The 23,406-nt window shown below is 38.7% G+C and overlaps 1 protein-coding gene across 1 annotated transcript in view; it reads right to left on the bottom strand.

Moving 5' to 3' along the window:
* The window catches only part of GABBR2 (gamma-aminobutyric acid type B receptor subunit 2), a 465,848-nt gene that overhangs the window by 17,674 nt on the left and 424,768 nt on the right, over nucleotides 1–23,406 (bottom strand). Inside the window, exons 14-17 of the mRNA XM_021388070.1 lie at nucleotides 17,660–17,770; nucleotides 6,199–6,423; nucleotides 2,309–2,491; nucleotides 580–709 (exon numbers count right to left, since the gene is read on the bottom strand). Of these exons, the coding sequence (XP_021243745.1) occupies nucleotides 580–709; nucleotides 2,309–2,491; nucleotides 6,199–6,423; nucleotides 17,660–17,770 (649 nt within the window). The remainder of the gene's footprint in view (nucleotides 1–579; nucleotides 710–2,308; nucleotides 2,492–6,198; nucleotides 6,424–17,659; nucleotides 17,771–23,406) is intronic.

The raw sequence follows: 23,406 nt of genomic DNA, 5'->3' as shown, positions 1-23,406 counted from the left end.
AAGAGACATGGTAGAAACAACTTAGGAATATTTCAGTAGTCATGAAATCCTTTTTTTATCAGTTCCTAGGGAAGAATTTTCATACATGAGTGCCTTCAATTCTACATTTAGAGTCCAAATCAGCACTGAAATATTTACGTGCTTCTCTTCTATGTACTTGATAGCAATGTCCAAAAGCAAGATTTGAACATCTATTCAGATGAGCACATATTAAATTGGGCCTCCTGCTGTTGATGGCTGGCATAATTAACTCTTACAACATCTGAAGCATTGTACGACTTCCTTCATCTAGTACAGAAAACTTGACTTCTGAACACAAATTTGTTTTTAAAAGTTTCCTACTTTACCTTGTGTATTATACACTTAAGGCACACAGTAGAAGAGATATGTACAGAAAAATAACTACTCAGTGAGTATCATACAATTTATTATGTGACTCTGCATGCTTTCCATTACACAACCAAAACATTAGAAGTGTATCTCACTGAGATGTGAATGCTCTGGAACCAGTCCAATGAGATTGGCATTCTGGTATTCAAAACCGTATTGTGTTAAGCTGCTAATAGATTTCACTCTCACCTTTACTCTCTGTAAAGTTCCGTATACTAAGAATGTCATTGAGATCCTGATAGTGGTTCTGCTTAATGTATGTTGTTTTCTCAGGCGTGTCCTGAAGCTGCATGGTGACCTCTTCTAAGTCCTTGTCCAGCTGCAAAACAGAAACAGTATGAACTGCCAAAAATTCAAGGACCATTGTTTCAGGTACCTGCAGTAACTGCACAGTCTATAATTAGACCAGGAGCAGGTGGCCGTGCAATCCGCACATGGTATCAAATACAGTGTTCTTATAGCTGGACAACACTACCTCGAAAAATCTTGCTACAGGTAGCAGTGACATAGCACACAGGGCATACAGGAAAAGCAAGCTTCAACAGCTGATTGTTTAAGTAATTCCAGATGTACTGCAGAATAAGGAAGAAATGAGCATTAGAATGCCCAGTCTGAAAACCTCTAAACTGATTATTATTTATGCATACAATGGGCATACATCACTGTAACTACTTGGTTGAGCCAAACAAATTTGAGTTTAGGATGCTCTCTGTCCTCTGACCAGGATGCAGTATCCAGCTTACTACTGGCTTAAATAAATTTTAAAAGTGTTGGATTTAAATTTGCATTGCTTCCTTATAGAACGTGGCTATAGCAACTCAAGGTAAATAATCCAGAGATGCAGCTACTAGCTATGGTAAGATGTGCTTCAAGTCGCCGTAACATTGAAATTCTTATTTGGACCTATAGGGTCTAAGTATTTAATCTATTTAAGAAAAGTCTAACAAGAGTATCAGGACCCTGTGTACACTAATACAGCTCAGCTGCCCTCACCAGCCTTACCTGTGATCATTGTCACAACCCTTACAAGGCACAGGTGGGATCTCATGAGTTAGGAGGCTTAGTAGAGAAGCTACAGCAGGATACAGATGCCAAGATAGCCAGTAACCAGTAGGGCCTTCATCAAAAATTTCAAGGCTGTTGCATGAAAGGCACCTAACCAAACCGAAGAACTACATTTCCTTAAAAAGACATGGATAGCTTTTGCTTTTGATGTCTTCGATAGTCTGAGTAAACACCTTTTTGTTACCTAAGCAATTGTCCTTAGTTAAGATATGGATAAAGAAGTAATGGTTGAAATAAAATAGCGTTTCTTCAAGGTATAAGAATACTTCAAAATACAGGCAAGAAGATAATAATTTTTTATAATACTTAGAGCAACTACAGATATCTTGGCACACAAAATGGACAGTCTTCAGTGTTGATTTGCCATTGTTTGAAGTCTCCTGAACAAGGACGGACAAAATGAAGAATACCCACTTCATAGCTTTAATGGAATTCATGTAGTTCACATGCGAACTCTTAGACTGCCAGCAATGGCAGTCTCTGAACTTGGCCATAGACAGAAACAAATACAGCTCCTATGTGCCCTTGGGGCTGTGGGTCTCTTTTCCACTTGCATGTAAAGGTTGCCCTTCTGCAGCTACAGCTGTATGGTGCCCAGCATGTCCATATGAAGCACCGGGAACAAAGGACTACAGGAATTTTCATTTTAATTTGCTAAGGCATAATTTCAATTTATCACATCTGCTAAGTATTGAATGTATTAATTAGCTATTAATATAAATAATGTTTCCTATTATTTCAGTATTTTGCTAACAGACAAAGACAAATGTTTCCTCTAAAAAGTAGTCAACATTTAAGCAGATCACAAAAAAATTGCAAAGAAATTGCATAGGCAGTATCAAATAAAAAATACCTCTGTAATTTTCATTCTCAAGCGGTGGTTCTCTGACTGCAATCCTTCTAGCCGAGACGTGCTGGCCTGATTGACGCTGGTGACTGACGTTGATGTTTTTGAGTCTTCTTTCTTTTGATTTTGAGTGAACTGAAATCTTCTGTTCTGTGTGGCTGCATCTGGATTTGTCCTCAGTGTGATGAGCTGAAAGGTTTACAAGCCTTAAGAAATCCTGTAGATAGTTTTATTTTTGCAGCTAGTTCTTTTGTACCCCAAATATCCTAGGGTAAACAAAGTGTTCCTTTCTGACTTTCAAGTACAAAATACTGGAAAGTGAGCTCTGCTTGCCACGTGTAGTACTTAAGGCAATTTCTGAATAAATTTACTCAATAGGTTGAATCAGAATGATTTTGCCGAGGGAAGAGTTTAAAAAAAATGGAATAACTCATCTAAAATATATCAGCCTGGACTTAATGAAAGATATATTTCAATATTTCATCAAAAATCTCTTTTGTCTTCATTGACATCTTTATACTTTCAAAGGATATATTCTCTCCTCAAGAAAAAAAAAAACAACAAAACATCCCAACACCCTTGCACTCACATTGCATGAAATTTCTTCTTTCCTACTGTTACAAGTAACATTCAAGCAGAAGGAGGCACGAAGTAGGAGTATTAACAGAAAGAACCCTAGGGAGATTGCACTCTGGAGATAACAGAAACTTAATTAGGTTTTAGGGACCCAAAATAAAACGTATCTGTTCAAATAAATTCAATGAGGCACTTAAAAAAAGGTTAACCTTAAATATATTTAATTTAAACAAATATAAGTAAGATCTAACACTTGGTGACAATGTGAAAATATCGCCTTGACATGAAGAGAGAAAGCTGCTAGCGGTTTGGCAAGGAGGTGAGATCTTTTCAGAGTACTCTGAAGAATACAGAACTTATGATTACTTGCCAAGCGTCATACATTTATATTTGTACACAGATAGAGCTGAAGGAGCTCCCTGTCTTGAGAACATGGATATAATTTCATAAATCCAATGCTGCTGAGTTATCGGAAAAGACATAAGGAGAAGGAATTTTGTAAGCACTGTACAGTCAGATTTTGTGGTATAGCCACAACTTGTAATTGATTCACCTTGTTCTTGGAAGCATGACCATTCTGCAGTTGTGGTGGCATGAAGTAAAGCCTAAATTCTGATGGAGACACGACTGATCTGACACTGAAGCACTCCTTCCCTGATGTGGATTTACAGACCAAGTCTGTAGATGGAGATGATGTGCTAAGTTTGAAGACAATAAACTGCATTTCTTTAGGTGATTGAAGACAGGGAGAAGGCTCAGATCTTAAGTGACAGCTTCACATTGGTCTTTACTTGAAATGTGTTCAAGAAACATTTAGATATAGTGTTGAGAGACATGGTTTAGTGGGGTTATTGGTGGTAGGTGGATGGTTGGACTGGATGATCTTGTAGGTCTTTTCCAACCTAGCTAATTCTATGATTCTATGATTACTTATAATAATCGCTTTCAGGAATCCAATCCTTCTGGAACTCCCAAGCCAACTGAACATCAAATCATGCAACCTGATGAGGTGCATCCCCAAGGACTGAGGGAGCTGGCTGATGTCACTGCAACGTCACTCTTTGAAAGTTGACGCTGATCAGGAGAGGTTCCTGAGCACTGAAAGAGGAAATGTCACAGACGTGTTCAAGAACAACTGTTGAGAACAGTTGTTCCCTGTTGAGAACAAGGACCTAGGGATCTACTGGGCAGCTGCCTTCACCTCATTCTGTGGAAGGTGGTGTAGCACATCTTTAAATGAAGAAAGGAATGAAGAATTTGTCCCTGGTCTAATTCTACTATGAGATTTTTCAGAGTCACTTGTGCTAACAAAATGGCAGTGCATGAGGTGGGCCTGGAGAAGTACAGTAATTGCCACAGTATAAGTAAATAGGATTAGTACATCTGAGAAGTAATGACAAAATGTTATGTTTCTCTCTCTAGTTTCCCTATATAATTTAATAGCTGCTTATTCAGATCCATAAAATGGCTATGGGGCAAAATTGAATTCTAGCATTGTAAGATCTTGAGACTGCCAAAGGAAATGTGTTTTACTTTGAATTGAAGAGAAATAGAAGTACTCAAGTGGCTCAAAAGCATGTTACTGCTTGCATCTATCTGACGATAGTTTAATAAATGAAAAAGTGCAAGCTTCCAAGTCTCCAGCATCTTCTATGCTTGATGAGCCACAGGCTTTAGGATTTCACCAACAATCTTCCTATGTCACCAAAACCATACTAATTGATTACATAATTGTTAAAGGGAGGAGGCTAGGGTTCATGTTTGCATTTTGAATGGAATGAACTGAGAGTAAAAATGATGGCAGGGAAGTGAGGGGTTAAAAGAAGGTCAGATGAAGGGGTTAAAAGAGGAAACAGGAAAATCATTTCAGAGCCTGCAGCAGCGGAAAAGAAGGATGGGTAAAGGAGCATGAAAGCAAAGGGGCAGAAGAGCATGTCACAGCATTAATAATATTTTCTCTTTGAAGAGACTTGAAATTTCGTGGAGGTATTTTTGGCAGCAGAGCTTTAATATGCATTTTCATACAGCTTACAAACTTAAATCTTGCAGAATTTCAAAGTACTCTTCTTTGCTGTGTTTGGGAATTTTCCTTAATTTAGAATGAAGTTGTGATTTTTCCCTAAGATCCAGAACAAGAATATAACTATTTACATCTCTGTAGGTATATAATTTTTGAGAACTGAATTGCAGAACTTGTAAAAACATCCGGGTTAGTCAGTCCTGGAAAATGAATTCCTCTGCTTTGTTGCAGATCATCAGTCAGCTTCTTTTGTTTTTCTTTGCCTCTCTTTTGTCTCAGAGGGAACAACTGAGGTAAATTCCCCTCCTGAGGACCATAACCAGGGATGCTAGTTAGCACCAACACATTTGATATAATATGTTCAATTCTGCCACAAATGTTTTATCACGACTCAATTGAAAACTTAAGACAAAAATTCCAAAGGTAAGGCAAACATCTTCAATCTTGCCTTGCAAATGTTCCAGTCATCCAATTATATATGCATCTGACTTGGGGTGTTATGCTAGGTTTATATAAGTCATTTAAAATGACCACAATTGCACATTTTAACACAAAATACCAAATGCATTCTCTAGAACTTGTGATTTAGCTAAAATAAACTTACAGAGGAATCAAATTTCTTGTCATTTAAGGTCTATCACACTTGTGCCTAAAGCTTAACTCTGCAAGTAAAATGATTTAAGTGTCAGCTCTCTGTGATTCAGTATCTTCTCAGTTTTTCCATCAACATATGATACACACATCCTCAGAGTCCAAAGGAGCAAAAAGAAATGAAGGCATATGCTTCACAGTCCATGCCTCACTTAGACTTATAATATATCAGTTATTAAAAATATCTTCAGTGTCAGCATCTGCAGTTACATACAGTTGTTTATTTTTTTTCTCTTTTTTCTGAAGTGCTAATAAATCCTATTTTACCACCATACTTGAATATTTTAGAGGTTTCAATATAAGAGACACGAGGTAGAGCAGACAACTGGACCTGCCCCTTCTTAATGACTAGATGTCCCCCTCTCCAAAAAGTTCCTATTCCATTGAAATTACAGAGAACTACCTCTGTGTCACCATTCACACATTCAGTAAAATGTAGGCATTAGAAATGCATGCATTCACATTCCTGTAACTTTGTATTTTTTCTAAAATCTCATGAAGCTTTGTTCTTTGTTTCAGATATAGACAGGCTTACTTTAGAATTCATACATTTTCATTGAGCTTGAAAAGGCAATTAACTTTTATATGTGAAATCACAACTATAAAACAAGAAAAAATATCCAGACCCATGCTAAACAAATTCACTTACCTTAGGTACAAACACAAGGCAGAGAGTAATGGTACTGCAGAATATTATGACTAAAGCAACAATGCAGAACTGCACGTTGGGTTGGTCCCGAGTAAGAAATGAAACAGCAGCACCAATAATGCACATTATCCCAACATTGTATACACTCATTCCGATGTATTTGCTATCATTCAAAGCAGGAATGCTGACATTTCGTGTCTCCCAGGCTAAGAAACAACCAAATAACTGAAATGGTAAAAAAGAAGAAAAAAGGCAGCAATTATAAGAAGAATTGGTTGACTTCCAGAAAAAAGCATTGACTGGTGTGCTTTCTAACTTTATAAATACAAGCAGCATTACAACTTAGGGATATACACACACACATTTTTATGATTAACATTTTTATTTTTTTGCTCAGTAGGACAGATTCTTTTTTTTCACAAGAAAAGTACGAAACTTGGAAGTAGTGGTAGTAGTAATGATAACAACTGTTCTCTAAACATTACGAACATCTTTATTTTATAGTTGTAGCAATTTCTGAAGACAGTTGTTCCTCTTTATTTTCAGGGATTCTGTAAAGATATGATGTGTGGTTCTTTCAGCTATTGTTAGCAGCTGCTCTCAATATACTCTTATCAGTCCAGTCATTCATTGTATGATTACCACATACATTAATAAGCAGAAGTGTCAAGATGTGCCCCATGACAGACAAATATCCAATGCAGAAAGTGTCACCCTAGTTGCTCAGAGTGCAATTACAATGTCTTTTATTATAGTGAGAGTTGGTAATGGCCTTTCAATTGCAATTGTCTAATGATTTCTGGCATAAAATATTCTTGTGGCAATTTTTCTTTTCCTTGTTTCTTTGATGCATTCTTACATTACATTCTAGCCCCTTTTTTATTTGCAATATGCCTTAGCAATTCATCAGGGGAGAGTCTTTAGGGTAAGGAAGCCTTCTTCGTCCCTTGAAATTTAATTAGATTTTTCTACAATGTGAACAACTGCAAAAAATGGTTCTAATTCTCTGTCTCCCTGTATTTCTCAGGGAGATTCTGGCAACAAAAGAAAATCATAAGTGAACTCAAGGCTCTGTAAATAGGTAGCCAGACCTACAGTCTAGGCAAAGCCCAGTAAGCACGTATGATGCCCTGAGTAGAATGGTAGAGACTAAATAGTATCAGAAAAGGGAAGGACAGAGAGAGGAACGATCACCAAGACCCAAGTCATGGTGCCTGTGCTATCTAGCTTCTTCTGAATACGCTGTAAGGAAAAACAGGAAAGAAAATGAAAAAAGAAAAGAAAAAAGATGAATTTCCATTGACCTTAATACAGTTTCTTCCACTCCATCACATTTGTTGACTGCCACTTCACAGAGGAAATCTATCTTAAATGACTGCAACCCTCCTAATAATCCAGAAAAGTTGAGGTCTCTCATGATGCCACTTGGGGATTAATTACATTTGCCTAGTAAAAGCTTATCTACTGCTTTTTACCTGTGGAGAAAAAAAACTTTAAAAATTTCAAAGGCAAACAACTTGGACTAGAAGACCTTTTTCTGGTTGCAAAGTCAAGCAGAAAAGCATTAGGAATCGACAGATTTATGTTTGCTGTATGAACTCAGTTTTGCCTTTATATGTTTTCAACCACTGTAATGACCAGACATTAATAATTGTACGTTTCCTTGATAATTTGTTTACTTTTTTACCTCAAGTAACAATGGTAACAAACCCAATCATTTGTGACTCATGTGCCTTGCACTTACACAGCAACTAGCAGGCTGCAGCCACCTACTTCCTCAACCAGACTCTTCAATCCTGGACTGACTGCTGAACTGCCAGCCTTCCCCTCCCATTGCTGAGCTTTTCTGATAGTTTATTTAGTTCTCTTGCCTACAGCACATATGTTACCATGCCACATGTTCATGAACAGTCCAGGCTGAAAGGCTTTGGAAGATCAGGCATTTACTCTCAGCCTGAGGAGTGTGGCAGACTGGAAATCCATGCAGGCAGAGGTGGCCCTTCCCAAAACAGTAGCAGCAATTGCCTTTGTAATCCTTATGGAAGACTTCCTTGGCCCCATTTCCACCTTTCTCCTCTCCACATACTCCTAATTCTCCTGTAGGATGTGGTCCTCTCCATGTCTACCTTTTGCTCTTTGTCTTGTCATGGCACCAAGCTTGCTGGAGTTCAAGAAGTGTCTGGACAACGCTCTCAGACATATCGTCTGATTTTTGGGTGGTCCTGTGTGGAGCCAGGAGTTGGACTTGATGACCCCTATGGGGTCCTTCCAACTCAGGATATTCTGTGGTTCTACCTCTTCCACTTTACCCGTTTCCTCTTGTAGGACCAAAATCCACACCTACTCTTGAGGGGTTGAGGTAAATATAGACATCTGCCTGGATGTTAGAGGGGTCTCAGAGTCTCTCCAGTAGGATCTAGGTGGAGAAGCTGCTTAATGAGCTGGGTGGCCTTGTGCCAAAGCAGCAGCTCATCCTCTAATGCATTTTCTAGATCCCCTCAGGTAAACAAAGTGATGCTTTCAATGAGTGTCAATGGTTTATGCGCGTTTGGCCCAGTTCCGTGATGAAGGGGATGGGGGACCCACGGGCCCACGCCCCGGGAAAAGGGAAAAGGAAAAAAAGGGTTAGGAGATGGCCCTGAGAGCAAAGAACAGCAGCAACAATCTGAGGAGAAACAAACTAATTTACTAAATAAGATATAGGAATGCAAAACAACACACTATAATACAATATAATTACAATTTAAGCTGATAAATCCAATACAGAGAAAGAGAATGTCCCAAAATCAAGGTAGGCTTACTCTACTACCAACGATAAGACGGCTGGAGAGCAAGGTGCTGCTAAGATGAGAGACGGTGGAAAAAGTAACGAAGTCTTGTGATCTGCAAGTTTTTATACTGCGAGCTTTTATCTTTTCCCTCTGGCTGGAAAATGGTAACAGAGGAGCAAAGTACCGTGGGGAATGTAGTAGTCCTTCTCTTCTGAGAACCAGGTACATTCACTACATGATGTTATGATGTGGAGTACCAATAACCGAAAATCATAAAACCATGACAGTGAGGAAGGATATACTCACCATTCTCTGCTTTTGAGTCTGACACTGTGTACAAATGAAGCAGAGAATGTATGGCCTCCTCTAGAGGCTTTACAGATGCAAACTGCAATCTGTATTGACCTGACTGCACTGGAGTCCAACACTGGTGAGGTCTTTTCTCAGGCTACAAACATATCCCTCCCAAGCACTCCAACACATCAGCAGTTGCCTTTTCTGCATTCCCTGCACTTTTGCTGCAGAGCAGCTCAGCTATGTTGCAGATTCATACTTTGGCCATTCCTGGACTGACATACAGGCTGAGCTATTCAAGGACTAGAAAAGATACCTGTGTGTGTGCATCTATATTATGTTTAAAAAGAGATGAGACCTTGATTAACTATTTTAATTTTAACGCAGGGGCCTCTAACCATAGTGACAATATTTACTGGACAGTGTATACTTGGTAGAATTTGTCTTCTGTTACAATTATTAATGAGAGTTTTAGGGTTGTGGGTCATCCCTTGCTCTCCCCCACTTCTTCAAGAGGAATACACTCCCCTCCCAAAGCATTATTCTGGGAACATGGCCAGCAAACCTAAATGAGGCCAGCACTTATTACAAATAATGGGCATGAATTTATAGCTGAGGTAGTTATAAAGCAATTTAAAATATCAATTATAATGGAAAAAGATCATTTGAACAGCGTTGTGGGGGTTACAGTCTGACCCCTTCTCATTTATGATTGAAAATAGCATGCAAAATGGTTGCGTATCTTCCAGCTGAAAGGAAGATATTTATTTATATGATAACTAAAGAAAGAGAGAGAGGCTCTTGTGGCAAGTGGGTTTCCTCTGAATGAAGCACTACAAATTTGAGAGCATTGTTTTTAAACGTTATTGGCATTTGGGGTAAAATGCTTGCCTTGGAAACAGAGCTTTCCTTTTCTAAAACTCACAGCTCATCTTTGAGACTTAAACACGGATAAAGCAGAGATTTTCCACAGCCTGCTGCCAGGACAGTGGTGATCACAGACAGGCTCCTTGCTTGCCTGTTAAGAGTGTTTGCAGAGCTCCACTGAGCTGATGAGATTCCTGGTTTGAGACAGAGCTTTCCAGAGAGAACATGATGCTTCACTTTCCCTCCACCTGCCCTTCTCATGTTCTTCTCCCTTCCTGACGCTCAGCCGATCTGCAAAAATGAGAGTCTCTTTTTTTTGACTACAAAAAGTCTGAAACTCCCTGAAATAGTTTGGCTGAGGAATGGGATGCAGATATTGTTAGTGATAGGTCCAGAGCTCTGCAGTTTTCTGACAAGTTTTCTATATCATAGAACCATAGAATCATTTGAGTTGGAAGGGATCCTTAAAGGTCATCTGGTCCAGCTCCCCTGCATTGAACAGGGACACCTACAGCTACATCAGGCTGCTCAGAGCCCCGTCCAGCCTGACCTTGAATGTCTCCAGGGCTGGGGCTTTCACCACTTCTCTGGGCAACCTGTGCCAGTGCCTCACCATCCTTATTGTAAAAAAACTTCTTCTTTATATCCAACCTAAATCTCCCCTCTTTTAGTTTGAAACCATTTCCCCTTATCCTATCACAACAGACTCTGATAAAGAGTCTGTCCGCTTCCCTCTTACAGCCTCCCTTCAGATATTGGAAGGCTGCTCTCAGTTCTCCCCAGAGCCTTCTCTTCTCCTGGCTGAACAGCCCCAGCTCTTCCAGCCCGAAATGTTTGGGTCTCAGTTAAAAACACAGACTCTCAGTAGCCCAGTTCAGCTGCTCTCTACACTTGGTACCTAAACTTTAAGCATTTATCTTCCCCAGCTGTATAAATCAACCTTCCCATTATGCTTGGGGGCACCCAAGTCTCGAGACTGCTGAGCAATTTAAGGACTATTTGATGTTTCAGGCCTACTGGGACTAGCAAAGCAGCTGTTACTTCTCCCAGTGCTCCTGGAGGGCTTAAGCTGGAAAGGTTTCTTGAGTGCATCCACACAAAGCACAGCATCAGCCATCTTCAGTATCACAAGACAGCAATACTGGTGGTGACCATTGTGTTGTTTGGGCAGTGTGGCACGATTCTTAATTTCACCTAGCCCCCAACTCAAGGTTGTTTTCAGAAGAAGCTCTCAAACTTTTTTTCAGAGCTGTCAGTTTTTATGTAATGAGAGACTGGCTGTCTTAATTACTTGGGCACTGGCGTGGGATGTTAGCTCTGATCTCTGCTGAGAATTTTGATTAAACAGTCTTTAGAGAAGGCGTGCATAAACACACTGGAATGGATGGAAGAAGCCAGCTACTAGCAGTGCTAATGTGCTAGCTTCAGAGAGGGACAGGACACATCTGTCCCCACTGCTTTATCCTGGATTGCTGAGGCAGCTCCTCACTGACAGCTACAATTCCTCTCCTGAGGCTCCTGATGGATCCCATGCATCACAGAAGGAGTTTGAGCAACTCAGGGATATGCATTCTCTTATAGAAAGCAGTTATCTAAAAGTTAGGCAGCACAATTTTCTACTAAGCCTAATGGTCTAATTTAGGTCTCTTTGGGGATCTCAGCCAAAGACATTTTGAAAATGCAAGAGGAAGGCTTACTACATAGTTAAAATCATTAGCTTATAAAAAGTGCCTTTTCCCATTTAGATCTACTAAATACATATCTTGTTAATGTAAAAAGCACCATAAATATTGTTCCGTGCATTCTAGGAAGGTATAGGCTCTACAGGAAAGATCTGTTTGTTTTACTTGTGTTTGAGGGTATGCAGCTTCTGTTTGGCACCATGTTGGTTTGTATCATGACCTTTGCAGCTGTTGGTAAGCTGGTTTTGGCTGTGTTGTCAGCATATCTAACAGGGCTATGAGAGGACTGGTGTATAAATGTGTGGAAAACAGTGTCTGAAGACAATGGAGTAATCACTGCAACTGTTGATGGAATTTTGCTCCCTAAAAGAAATACATAAAGTCTTAGAGGAATAACAGGACTATGGCAAATATATTGTTTGTGTTCACAGAGTTTAACAGGCAATCTCATTTTTAAAAACTTTTTACCATCTAAACTGTGAAAGCTGAGAATACAACCATTTGTACCTGCAGTATAGGAAAATAATGAGCACTGCTTTTCATCTTGTTCAGCAGAATTACTGCTAAATACAATGATGATCACTTACTGGCCCACAGCATGTATTAATACAATCGAGTGTCTGGTTTGCTATTGGACTACGTAGACTGGCAGATGACAGGCAGGGGATTCCTCCTCCTCCTGTCTTCCTTCCTTCCCTGTGCTTACCGTAAACAGGTTTGTCTATATGTTTCATTTCAAAGTCATGCCTGCTTAAACTCTGATCATGGGATGTGAAACATTAATGAAGATGAAGAAGGAAAATTTTAACGAGGATATCAGATAATAGCAGGGAAATATTAGAGAAAATAAGTCTTGCCACAGTCATACTTGGCACTAATGAGAGGTTATGGTTTTGGAAAGAGTATGTATTGGACCAGCCTCCAGCTTTGCAGCTAATTACTGTATCATAGTAGCACTTACTGAGCTCAGTTGTGGATTACAGCCCTGCTGTGCTGCATAAAAACAAGTATTTACTTCAAAGTCCGTGCAGCCTTTTTTTTTTTTTTTTTGTCTTTTTCTGGCTTTGGTACTGGAAGATATCCCCTCCCACTGCCCCTCACATAAAGGCAGTTCTGGACTCTACCCTGCAAACATCTCTCACTCTGAAGCAATCATAAAATTGGTGTTGAGCGTTTCCATATTCATGTTTATTCACTGCATTCATATCATCCCAGATATAAGCATCTCAGTGAAATGGCTGTGATTTTTTTTCCAGTGGGAGCTTTCCAAACTGCAAAAAGAAGCATGTCAATTTTTCAGGTGTTCACTGGAGAATTGAGCAGCGAAAAACACCGAGCAGACTTCAGGAAAATTTATAATGAAAAAGTGATTTTATTTTTTCTAAGTCAGGTCTGCTGCCTTCACAGTCATTGCAGTCTGACATCAAACCACTGCTGCCTCCCGTGATCAGGGATGAGTCAGCTGTGTGTTTAACTCATTTTCACAGAGCCGCCCTAGATACAAAGTACTAAAGGGAAGCTTCATATTTCTATTGAGCATTACGACAACAGCTAAATATTTTTTGAGTTGCAAGAGGTGACGCCCAGCTATTCAACCAAATGGCTTTTTTTGTAAATGGGGGGGCAAAGCACAGAGTGAGGTGGAATGGCAGCTGCAGGAAGCTATGGGCGCTAACACACATCCAGAGAAAAATTGTCTCTTTATGCTTCAGCCTTTCAAATCAGTAGTTAATAACATCTTTTACCTTCTTTCTATACAGCATTTGACTTTCTTACATGTAAACTCTGCTTAGTCATGAAACGCTTTACAGTAACGTCTATGGGTAAGTGTCCATTTGGGATAGCTAGGTCTCTGGCAAAAGATCACCACAGATAATCACAGTGCTGTAAAATAATAAAACATCTCTGACAAAAACATGTGTTACAACTAAGATATATTTCTGTCCTTTAAAAGTGATGCTAAGAGTCATAAGGGTACACCCTTACTGCGATATCTGTAGTATTTCAGTAATACATTTTAAATTTCCTTATGGACATAGGAGGAAAAAAATTATCCTACAGAACCGTATATTAACTTATGCTTTGGATGTTGAAATACTGTCACTGTAAGAAACAAAATGCTGGAATACAAGTAATGAGAAGGAATTTGACTTTTTTTCTTATCAGCCTTCTTAGTGTATCAATTTTTCTTTTCATCATCATGATGTTTTTGTACTTAGCAAGGTAAACTAAGGACATCAAATTTAAAATTATGTATCAGAAGTGGTCAGTTATAAGAGTTATAGCTTAAAAAAAAAAATTCTATTAACGATTACATGGTAAAAGTAGGATTTGACATACATACCAACAGCTGAGCAGAAAATATACCTTGACCTTGAGAGCCTGTTTCTCAGTAACTAAATAGTACATAATTGTGATATTACATCAGCAACAGGATGAAAGAAACCTCCAACACATAAACAATCTGAGTCTAATGTTAACTAAATGCAATAGGTGGAAGAGGGAAATCTGTAGACAAGTCCACTGTGAGTGGTTAATGAACAAAAGGCCCTAGGATTCCAGACTATCCTTAATCTGGGATTGTTCTTTGGAAAAAAAACTCACACTGCTCGGAAAGATATTAATAATGCAGCACTGGTAAGTCTACAATGATATGATTTCTATCCATCTTTGGAATATACAAAATAAAGGTACTTTTCGACTTCAGTGACACTGTCAGAAATCAAAATTAGACATATCACAACCAATGGCCACCATGTATATACACAGAGGGTCCTAAAACCTGTATATAGCCTTCTAGGAACTGAACCTCAGATGGGAAAAAAAAAAATCCTGTATATATGATGGGACTTAGCCGAAGTCACTAAGACAATTGCGAGGACAAAGACAAGATTCAGGATGGTGATCTTCATGTTATCCTCTGGTCATCAGTCCTAAGGAATCTAAAGACAATGACTGAAAAGCCTTCATGCAGTTAATTAGCATTTCATCATATCACTTCAAAGGAAAGTGAAGAAATATGAATCTGAATTTAAAGGTTTGCTTTGTTTTAATGTTCGCTTACTTTAATACAGAAGGAACTTGTACATCCTGTCAACCAAGGGCTTCCCTTGCCTTCCCTGCCCTATCTGCCCTTCCATGCTCTGCCCTACCCTAAATGATTTATTCATTTCATCAGCACATTTAAGTAATGAGACTGGACAGAATTTATTTATGTGTTTAAACCACAGTTTTTGTATTAGTTAGAGACAACAAGAAGTCACTGTGCATAATCTTGGCACAAGTAAATCAATAAGCCGTTTTGCCTTAAGTATTGTACTATACTGTAGTTATCAATATTATCTCTTAGTATACAGTATGTGAATTATAGTAGTAATAATAACAATAATAAATTATTAGAAACTGCAGAGTTTCACATTAGATAAACCAGTATAAAATGACACAGTAACATGAGAGATTCTGGGTTTTTTTTGTTGTTTGAAAGACTGTCTGTGTCTGGGGTACAGAAATCTGAAACAGGTTTGGTGATGAGATTAAAAACATCAGTCCTGTTGTCCTCGTATCACACAGGTGTATGTGTTCCGGGAGAGTGGAACACTGCAGCAATTATTTGACTGATTCATAAGTCTCTTTCTTTTTCATATATAGAAATTTGTTTGTAAAGGGGCACTGGAGCAATAAAAGCATATATTTTACTGGTGGTTATGAAACATCATGTGCCTGAAATAATTATGATGAGTAATGACAAATGGCATTTGCAAACTTAAACAAACTGAGTCACATATCTTGTAGAAAGCAGCTCAGCGTACATGACAACCAACCAATCTAGGGCAGTGAATTAGTGAGAACCAATGTAATTCAACTACTGTCTAGAACAACATATACAAAAAAGAAACATTTCAAACAATATTACCATTACCTGGGAATGCATTTTTTTATATTTAATTTTAATTTTCCTGTCTTCTTACTAACAAATTGCAGATTTTTTTTCATTTAAAATACTATAGAACTTATTTTTGCAAAACAAATCAATTTTTTAAAATCTTTCAGTCTTTTTTTTTAAGGATTTTAATTTCATTTGTTCATTTACACTACTCTAAATGAACCAAACATACTTTCATTTTTTGAACAGAACCACAGAGAAAAATGTCTTAAGCCCTTATATAGTGAACACTGACAACTTCTACACAGGAGAATGTGAAATGAACTGTTCAAAATTTCTATACAATGAGATTGGAAAGAAAAAAAATATAGTAAACAAGTAATTCCTTTTAACGTATTATCTAGAAAAACTCTTAAAATTAGGTATTCAAAGGAAAAAACACTCCTAACTGAAGAGCAGGAATTTACTGACAAATACATCAAAACAACAACCAAGGAATATATTAGGAAGGAGACAATAAAGTCAAATACCTTGTCAACAACTGTACTAAAGGTCACATATTTGTTAGCTATCTTAATGCCAGACTGTGTCCCCAGCGTTGGTCAGTGGCACTGCTCCTAGCTCTTGGCCTTGCCCTCAAAACTGAAATGCCTAGACATGTGCTACATGTCAACACTGCCATGAATCCTGAGCCACTTGAGCTACCCAGTAGTAAATGCTAAGATGTGGAATCTCTCCTAAATCCCGATCCCTGTGGTGTGATCAGCTATGTTCTTACTCTTGGTTTCACAGCCTGCTTGGACATCCTCCTAAAAATAAGTGTTTTCTGGGAAGGTGGGAAGGATTCCTTGTGGTCAGAGCTGTTAGCCAGGAGGTGGAGAGGCTCAGTGCAACTCCGCTCTCTGCCTGAAGGCACCACAAAGCAGTTGAGTGTATAGAAAAATAAAAAAAGCTCTCATCCCTTCCTGTTGAGCTTTGTATGACATACTTACTTAAAGATCTTTTAGCCTGCTAAAAGCAGAGTGAATACAAGCAGCGGTACAGCCCAGCTTCCCCACAGCAGCAGCACCTGCAATGTGGAATGGGAGCAGATGACCCAGTCTTTGACGGGTGTCCTGCTGAACAGGCATGCTACAAATGCACAGAACAGATTGAACCCTTCAGGCAGTGTAAGCAAATGTTTATCTGGTTTTAGGATGCAGATGGGGCTTAGCTCAAGGTAGGTGTTCAGCTGGTCAGTGCTGTCTAAAATCAGATATTTTTAGAACCTAGAGACTTAGAGTATGAGGAGCTTTTCATCACCAACGGTCACTTTTTTTTTTAATCTAAACTATCAGGGTTTCATATTGCTGCTTCCTGAATTTCATTCCATTAATAAAATCTTTTGTGTAGATGGGCCTCAATGAAAAAAAGAATGATTTTGACTAAAGCTTCAAACTCATCTTGCATTGAATCATAGGAACATAGAGTCGATTGAGTTGGAAGGGACCATTAAAGGTCACCTAGTTCAACTTCCCTGCAATGAACAGGTACACCTACAGATTGACCAGGGTGCTCAGAGCCCCGTCTAGCATCTCCTGTGGCTATTCCTGATGGACATTTCCAATGTGGAGTCAAACGTTTAGAATAAGGTACTCCCACCCTTCTGGAGAACCTAGGGGAATTCAAAACACCAGCTATCTGAGTTTATTAAGATGTCTCACTAATAGACCTGTCTTTATACTATTGCATTTCTTGGTTGGCAGAGTACCTCTAGTTTTCAGCTTTAGTGCTATTAGTGTTCCATTTATTTTATAGATTTATGTATTCTTATACCCACATATTACTACTTAGTAAACTTTACAAAATATGCATCCAAAAAAAGCTTTAACTCTCTCCCAGCCATCAGGAAAACAAACAAAATTCAGTTCATGTCTATCAGCAAATAGCTTGAAAGCAGCTTTTGCAGAGCAAACTGTGCTTACCATCAGGAGCCCTTTATATGCATAGACAATCCCAAGCCAAATTGTCATGTGAGTGTTCTCGCAGTGCTCCAGGATAGGTCGGATAGAGATGTCTCTGCCTGCAGGGTCCGGCTACAAAAATAAAGGGTGAGATATTTGGGTTTAGGTTTCATTTGCATTCATACCTCAGAGGTAGTTAAATCTACTCTCTGTAGCTTAAGGATCTGTAGAATATGCAATGGGTAACTTGAAAAATAAAACCTATCATGTCTGTGGTCCCATCAACCTGCAAAAGAATGGAGTAAAAAGTAAAGATGTGAGGAAACAACTGCATGATAATTACCACTAGATGAGGTCACCCCTACTGCAAACCAGAGAGAAAATATCTGAAGTCACTCTAACTGTGTCAGTCACATTTATCAGCGTTAGGACACCTATTTTTTTACAAGGTGAACAACTTCAATATGCAGCCATGAAAATAAATGTACTTGAAGTCATCCCTCCTTTCACCTGCACTTCTTGTGTCACTGGCAAGTTGTTGATAAACAATGTATGAAATACTGCTGTGTTTCAGATGTTTATTCAGTGATAACCAGAAGCCAAATCAAAGACCATCTACTATGGATACTGCAGCGGTAGCTTAGTAGATAGTATAAATCATCAAAAATTTGGAGCAAGTGAGTGTCTGTGCAAAATTTAATACGGCTAGATGTTTTGGAGCTTTCCATTAATTTTGGAAAGGAGATTGTATAAAAGACCAGTATCAAAAGGACCTGCAGGCTGCCAGGACTGTTTGTATGAGGGAGAAGTTATAATTAATGCTCAGAGAATCCTGCAAGAACTCATCCCTTTTTTCATCAAGAAAAAAAATAACATTCAACATGAAAAGTGGACAGGTACAGCTACTATGCTGCCTATAATTAGGGTATGGACTAGGTTAGAGCGAAACTGCTTCTTAATGATGTGCATGCTATAGGAACACAAAGTACTTCTTACATGTGATTTTAAGACTGTTTTCATTAGGTACCGGAGAATGCTCCTTTCAGCTATTCAGAGCTGTGTGCACTTATCTTCTGTGTTGCTTTCAGAACACACTGAAATCCTGACAGCTATTTTTGGTTTCTGCTTTGAAACACTGGATCTGATCTCCAGCTCAAGTGAGATCAATGCAGACACAGCTTTCTGTACCTGGCTGTCCCGGTAGGCTCTGCAATTTCTCTTTGTGATGAACAACACGTGTGAAGTGTCTCACCCAGTAGAGTAATGATTATAACATAAGCTAAGGAAAAATCACATTTACACCAACTGAAACACTGAACCGTGCGTGGAAGGACTTTAAAGAGATCTGAGTTAATTCTAGAGCTTATTCTTGCTGTTAGTGTGAATTTTTCTATATACCTCAGTGGTCACAGCATTAACGCCCAGCTCTGTTTTCTTCATTAGACTTTTTGGATATGAGACATTGTCCCTGACCTCATACAGTTTAAAAAAAGCTTACAATTAAGGAGATGGAGATGGGAGGAAAACCCGGCAAACAACCTTGTGTTACGCACTGCACAGTGACAGGATTCACAACTTTCCTTGCAAATCCTGCAGCAGGCAGAACAACAACATTTAAAATCTATTTTTATCCTGGACTCGTGTAGATACCCTGAGCTGAAGAGTAAAGATCTTTGAAAAAAGGTTGCACTAAATAAAATAGAAATCAGGAAGGCAGTATTAACTCTCCCTGAGTTCATGATTCCATCCTAACAGCTGCTGATGGTAAGTGAACAACCACTGACCACAGAACTCAAATAGGTGAAAACATGAAGAAGCATTACAACATTTAAGGTACTACAAATGTTTGTCTGGGGACCAGTAGAACTACCCATTTCTCCTTGAACAATTTATGTGCATTGAAGGGGAAGCACACTTTCATGTCATAGTTACAATCTGCTGCGTTCAACCATTTTTAACCACCTCCAGGTAATTTGAATTATTCCTGTTGGGGATGTGGCGGATAACCTTTCCATTTTTACTATGTAGCTACTCTCTAATGCAAATTTCCTTCAAAACTGGAAAGCATAATGATCCATTACTCAAAACTGAGAGTCCCAGTCAGAAAAATGATGAAATGGAAAACACAACTTGTTATGAAATTCTGTTTGAGAAAACAGACTCACACGACTCCCTTAATAGGAAGATTGCCAGATTTTATAAGGCCATGATAATTTTAAAAATATGGTAATTAAATAATACAGTGTATCAAATATTCCACGTGAGAAAAGAAAATCTTGTGAAGTGCTCCATAGGGATCAGGAAAAGGGAGAATACCGACTGTAGCATCAGCCAAACTGTACATGGGACGGCATTTCTCCCAAAGCACTTTCCAGAACCACAAGGTGGGAACATATTTAACCAAATTTTGTGGAGTACTTGTGCATTTGGAGCTAAGTGTCGGCAGGTAGGAGTAATTTTACAGCACACCGATTTTGCTGATTACTTGTCGCTGCTGCAGAATGACATTCCCGCTGTACTGCTTTTAATTTGCCATTCTGTTTCTTCACTGATTTTGCATGAATTAACTAATCATAGCAAAAAGCTGGGTTAAAAAAACATATGATATTTTCTGATGTCAAAAGAATTTTTAAAAACTCTACAATTACAGCTGAATGGCGCACTTCACTGACCTCCCTAATCATCCACCATTTGTGCACTTTGTTACAGCTTTAGAGAGGATGACAACATAAATGCTACCAGTGATTATATATGTACTGGAAATTTGCCCTTTCCTTTTATAGAAAACAATATAAATGCCCTTCAGATGTCATTCTCAAAAGCCTGAAGACCTCCTATCTTGTGATTAGGCTGAAGCCTTCCTACCTCTTCTGAAACCTAATAAGGTTTCTGAAATTGACATCAATTTCTGGAGTGTTTTCCGTGGTTGAACATAAACAGTTTAATCCGTTCACTTCATACAAGAGTTGTGTGTCATCTCCATAAAAATGCTTGTTTTATATCAGATCTGCTAGGTTTAGGAAGCAAATCAAGTCAGTAAACGGATAACCTACAAAATGATTATTTCCCCTTTTCATGCATTTTCAAATTGTTGTTACTACTGTAGTTTGGTTGCCTTTTGATTCTCTTTGCTCTTCAGTCTGTTGATGGGCTGGCAGATCCTCTTCATTGTAGGTGAGAAATGGCTTAGGTGGGTACTACTAGGTGGGTACTAAGATGGAGGAGGAAAGCTTAAAACCATCTGGCAACAGCAGGGAAATTTGCAAGAAAGATCAGGGCAGAGACAATGACAGAGACTGCCGAGTGCCTTGCGAATTCCTGCACAATGTCAGAATAACCCAGTCACAACAAGAATCAAATGAGAAGTGCAGTTTCAGTGGAAAAAATACGTGCAGTGTGGTGGCCAGTTCTCCCCGCCTCATGCTGAGGTGTGCAAATATAGGGCACCCTGAGGCACTTGTGCCATCTGGGAAAGATGCTGTTTGGTCCATATAAACAATGTTCAAGTCTCTCTGTCTAGAACTACAATTTCTTTTTCTCTCTGTCTATCTAAGGAGACAAAATCCATTTGGAAAAGATCCTGCACAGTGGGAAGATATTTCTATGAAGGTGATTATATCGACTGGTTTTCACAGAATCACAGGGGGTTGGAAGGGACCTCGAGAGTTCACTGAGTTCAACCCCCTGCCAAAACAGGTTCCCTACAATAGGTCACACAGGTAGGCATCCAGACGGGTCTTGAATATCTCCATGGAAGGAGACTCCACAGCCTCTCTGGGCAGCCTGTTCCAGTGCTCTATCATCCTTACTGTAAAGAAGTCCTTCCATGCGTTTGTATGGAACTTCCTATGTTCAAGTTTTAGGCTGTTGCTCCTTGTCCTATCATTACACACCACTGAGAAGAGCCTGGCCTCATCCCCGTTCATCAGTATAGCTACACATAAGTCTTAAAAGGAGAAAGGGTCTACGCTCCTCAAAACATTTCATCCAGCAAAAAGTTTTCTCTTTGTTTCCAAAAGGTCTCAGCCCTCCTTGCGCACTTCCCTGTGGTCATCTCTCAGAATCCTGTTGCAAGGACAGCAGATAATCCTTATTGACAGAGATCTGCTGATGCTGCGAAGAACAGCTCACAGGTGGAGGATCTTAGCAACCTTTCTAAGACAATACATTGCAGATTTCCAGTACATTTTGCTATTTCTGCAGCTGCAGTTTCATCAGTAAGAAAATCAGAATATTAGGCCTCAGCTTTTCCAAAGATGGATTTGGAAAATAAGGTAAGTAGTTGCAGCTTCTACTGTTTACTAGGTTTAAAATAAACTGCGCAGTTCCCATCATATAGGAAAACATGGGATGATATTCTCTCATCACAGCATTACAATGATCTTCACATGCCATCCCACTCTCTGTTTTATCTTCCTTTAAATTGCTTCCTTCTAACTGCCATAATGACTGTATACTATCACCGATTTGCAGAATGAATTAGACATCTTTGGCATGTTAAATTTGGCACACATAACAGTCATATGGAGACCAAATATGATTCCTTATCTGAAAACCCAGACTTTGCTAAATTTGAAGATCACCTTTACTTCTTTTTTAAATTCACATTTTTGCAAGGATAATTATAGTTAGTTTTTACTGTAAATGCTGTATGTGCAGGTTGTAACAGACCTTCCTCTGTGCTAAACTACATATCCATATGTAAGGTGTACCAGAAAAGGATTTAAGCAGGTTTTATATGCAGTGTACTGTGGCCAGGCTCTCAATTACTGATGAAAAGAAAAAGAGAAGAAACAGAGGTTGTCTATTTCCCAATTACCTAATGATTTTGGGATATTTTTAGAGCAAACAACTGTGATACGAAAAAGTGATTTGCGAGGAAATAGGTCTCTTTTTGTTTTGAGTGTTTTTTTACTTTGTGAAGTCACAGCTTCTTTGAATGCAAAATAGTAAATGCAATACTATGCTAGGGTAGCTCACCTAGAATGTTTTCCAATTAAATATTTGATAAGCAACCTAGCATAAAAGTATACTTATCTTTGTCCATAGCTGAGCTTGGGTTCATATACTCTATGAAACACGTTGTATGTTACCTAGTAGCTCAGCTTACTACAAAACTTACTAGATACTTGCAATCCACGGATCAACTAACAGAGATCCACTCAAGATTAACAGAGAAGCTCAGTCAATTCTGTAATAGTCTAATGATCCAAGACATTGACTGATTTAAACACTTTTTCTTCATGTATTTTCTGTTTTTTGAGTCATAGGAGAATTTGAACATAGAATAGAAAATCAGCTTTGAATAGATGAACAAAGAACTAGCTGATGTGGTAAAGGTTTTTTTTTTTCCAGCATAGGAGAACAGACTCTGGACTAAATACCTGTTCTTACACCTGGATACTTCATGACTCATGGAAAAGAAATGCAAAACATAAAGCTTCTGAGCCCAGGAGAAGGCAAGGACAACGTTCTGAACAACCACAATGGCCACTGCATCCACTGTAAACTGTAAATGCCTGATTTTTCTCTCATGTAGACCACATGTAGAAAATGCTTTTAGACTTGAATTTGGACTTGTTTTTCAAAGTGTTTAAATTTTATAAATTTGCAATCAGAAAAATGTTGATATTTGTCTAAAAATGTTCACAGTGATGACTATGAATACACAACTTCAACAAGATAGCATGCATCATCAGTACCCATCTGAATAGAGAAAAATCCCATAGGAAACACAAGTTTAGGAACATTACATTTATTTTTCCATG

Source organism: Numida meleagris, chromosome 2, assembly GCF_002078875.1.
Source record: "Numida meleagris isolate 19003 breed g44 Domestic line chromosome 2, NumMel1.0, whole genome shotgun sequence".
NCBI lineage: Eukaryota > Metazoa > Chordata > Aves > Galliformes > Numididae > Numida > Numida meleagris.
The sequence above is the reverse complement of the archived record's forward strand: the minus strand, read 5'-3'. Positions and strand labels throughout refer to the sequence as shown.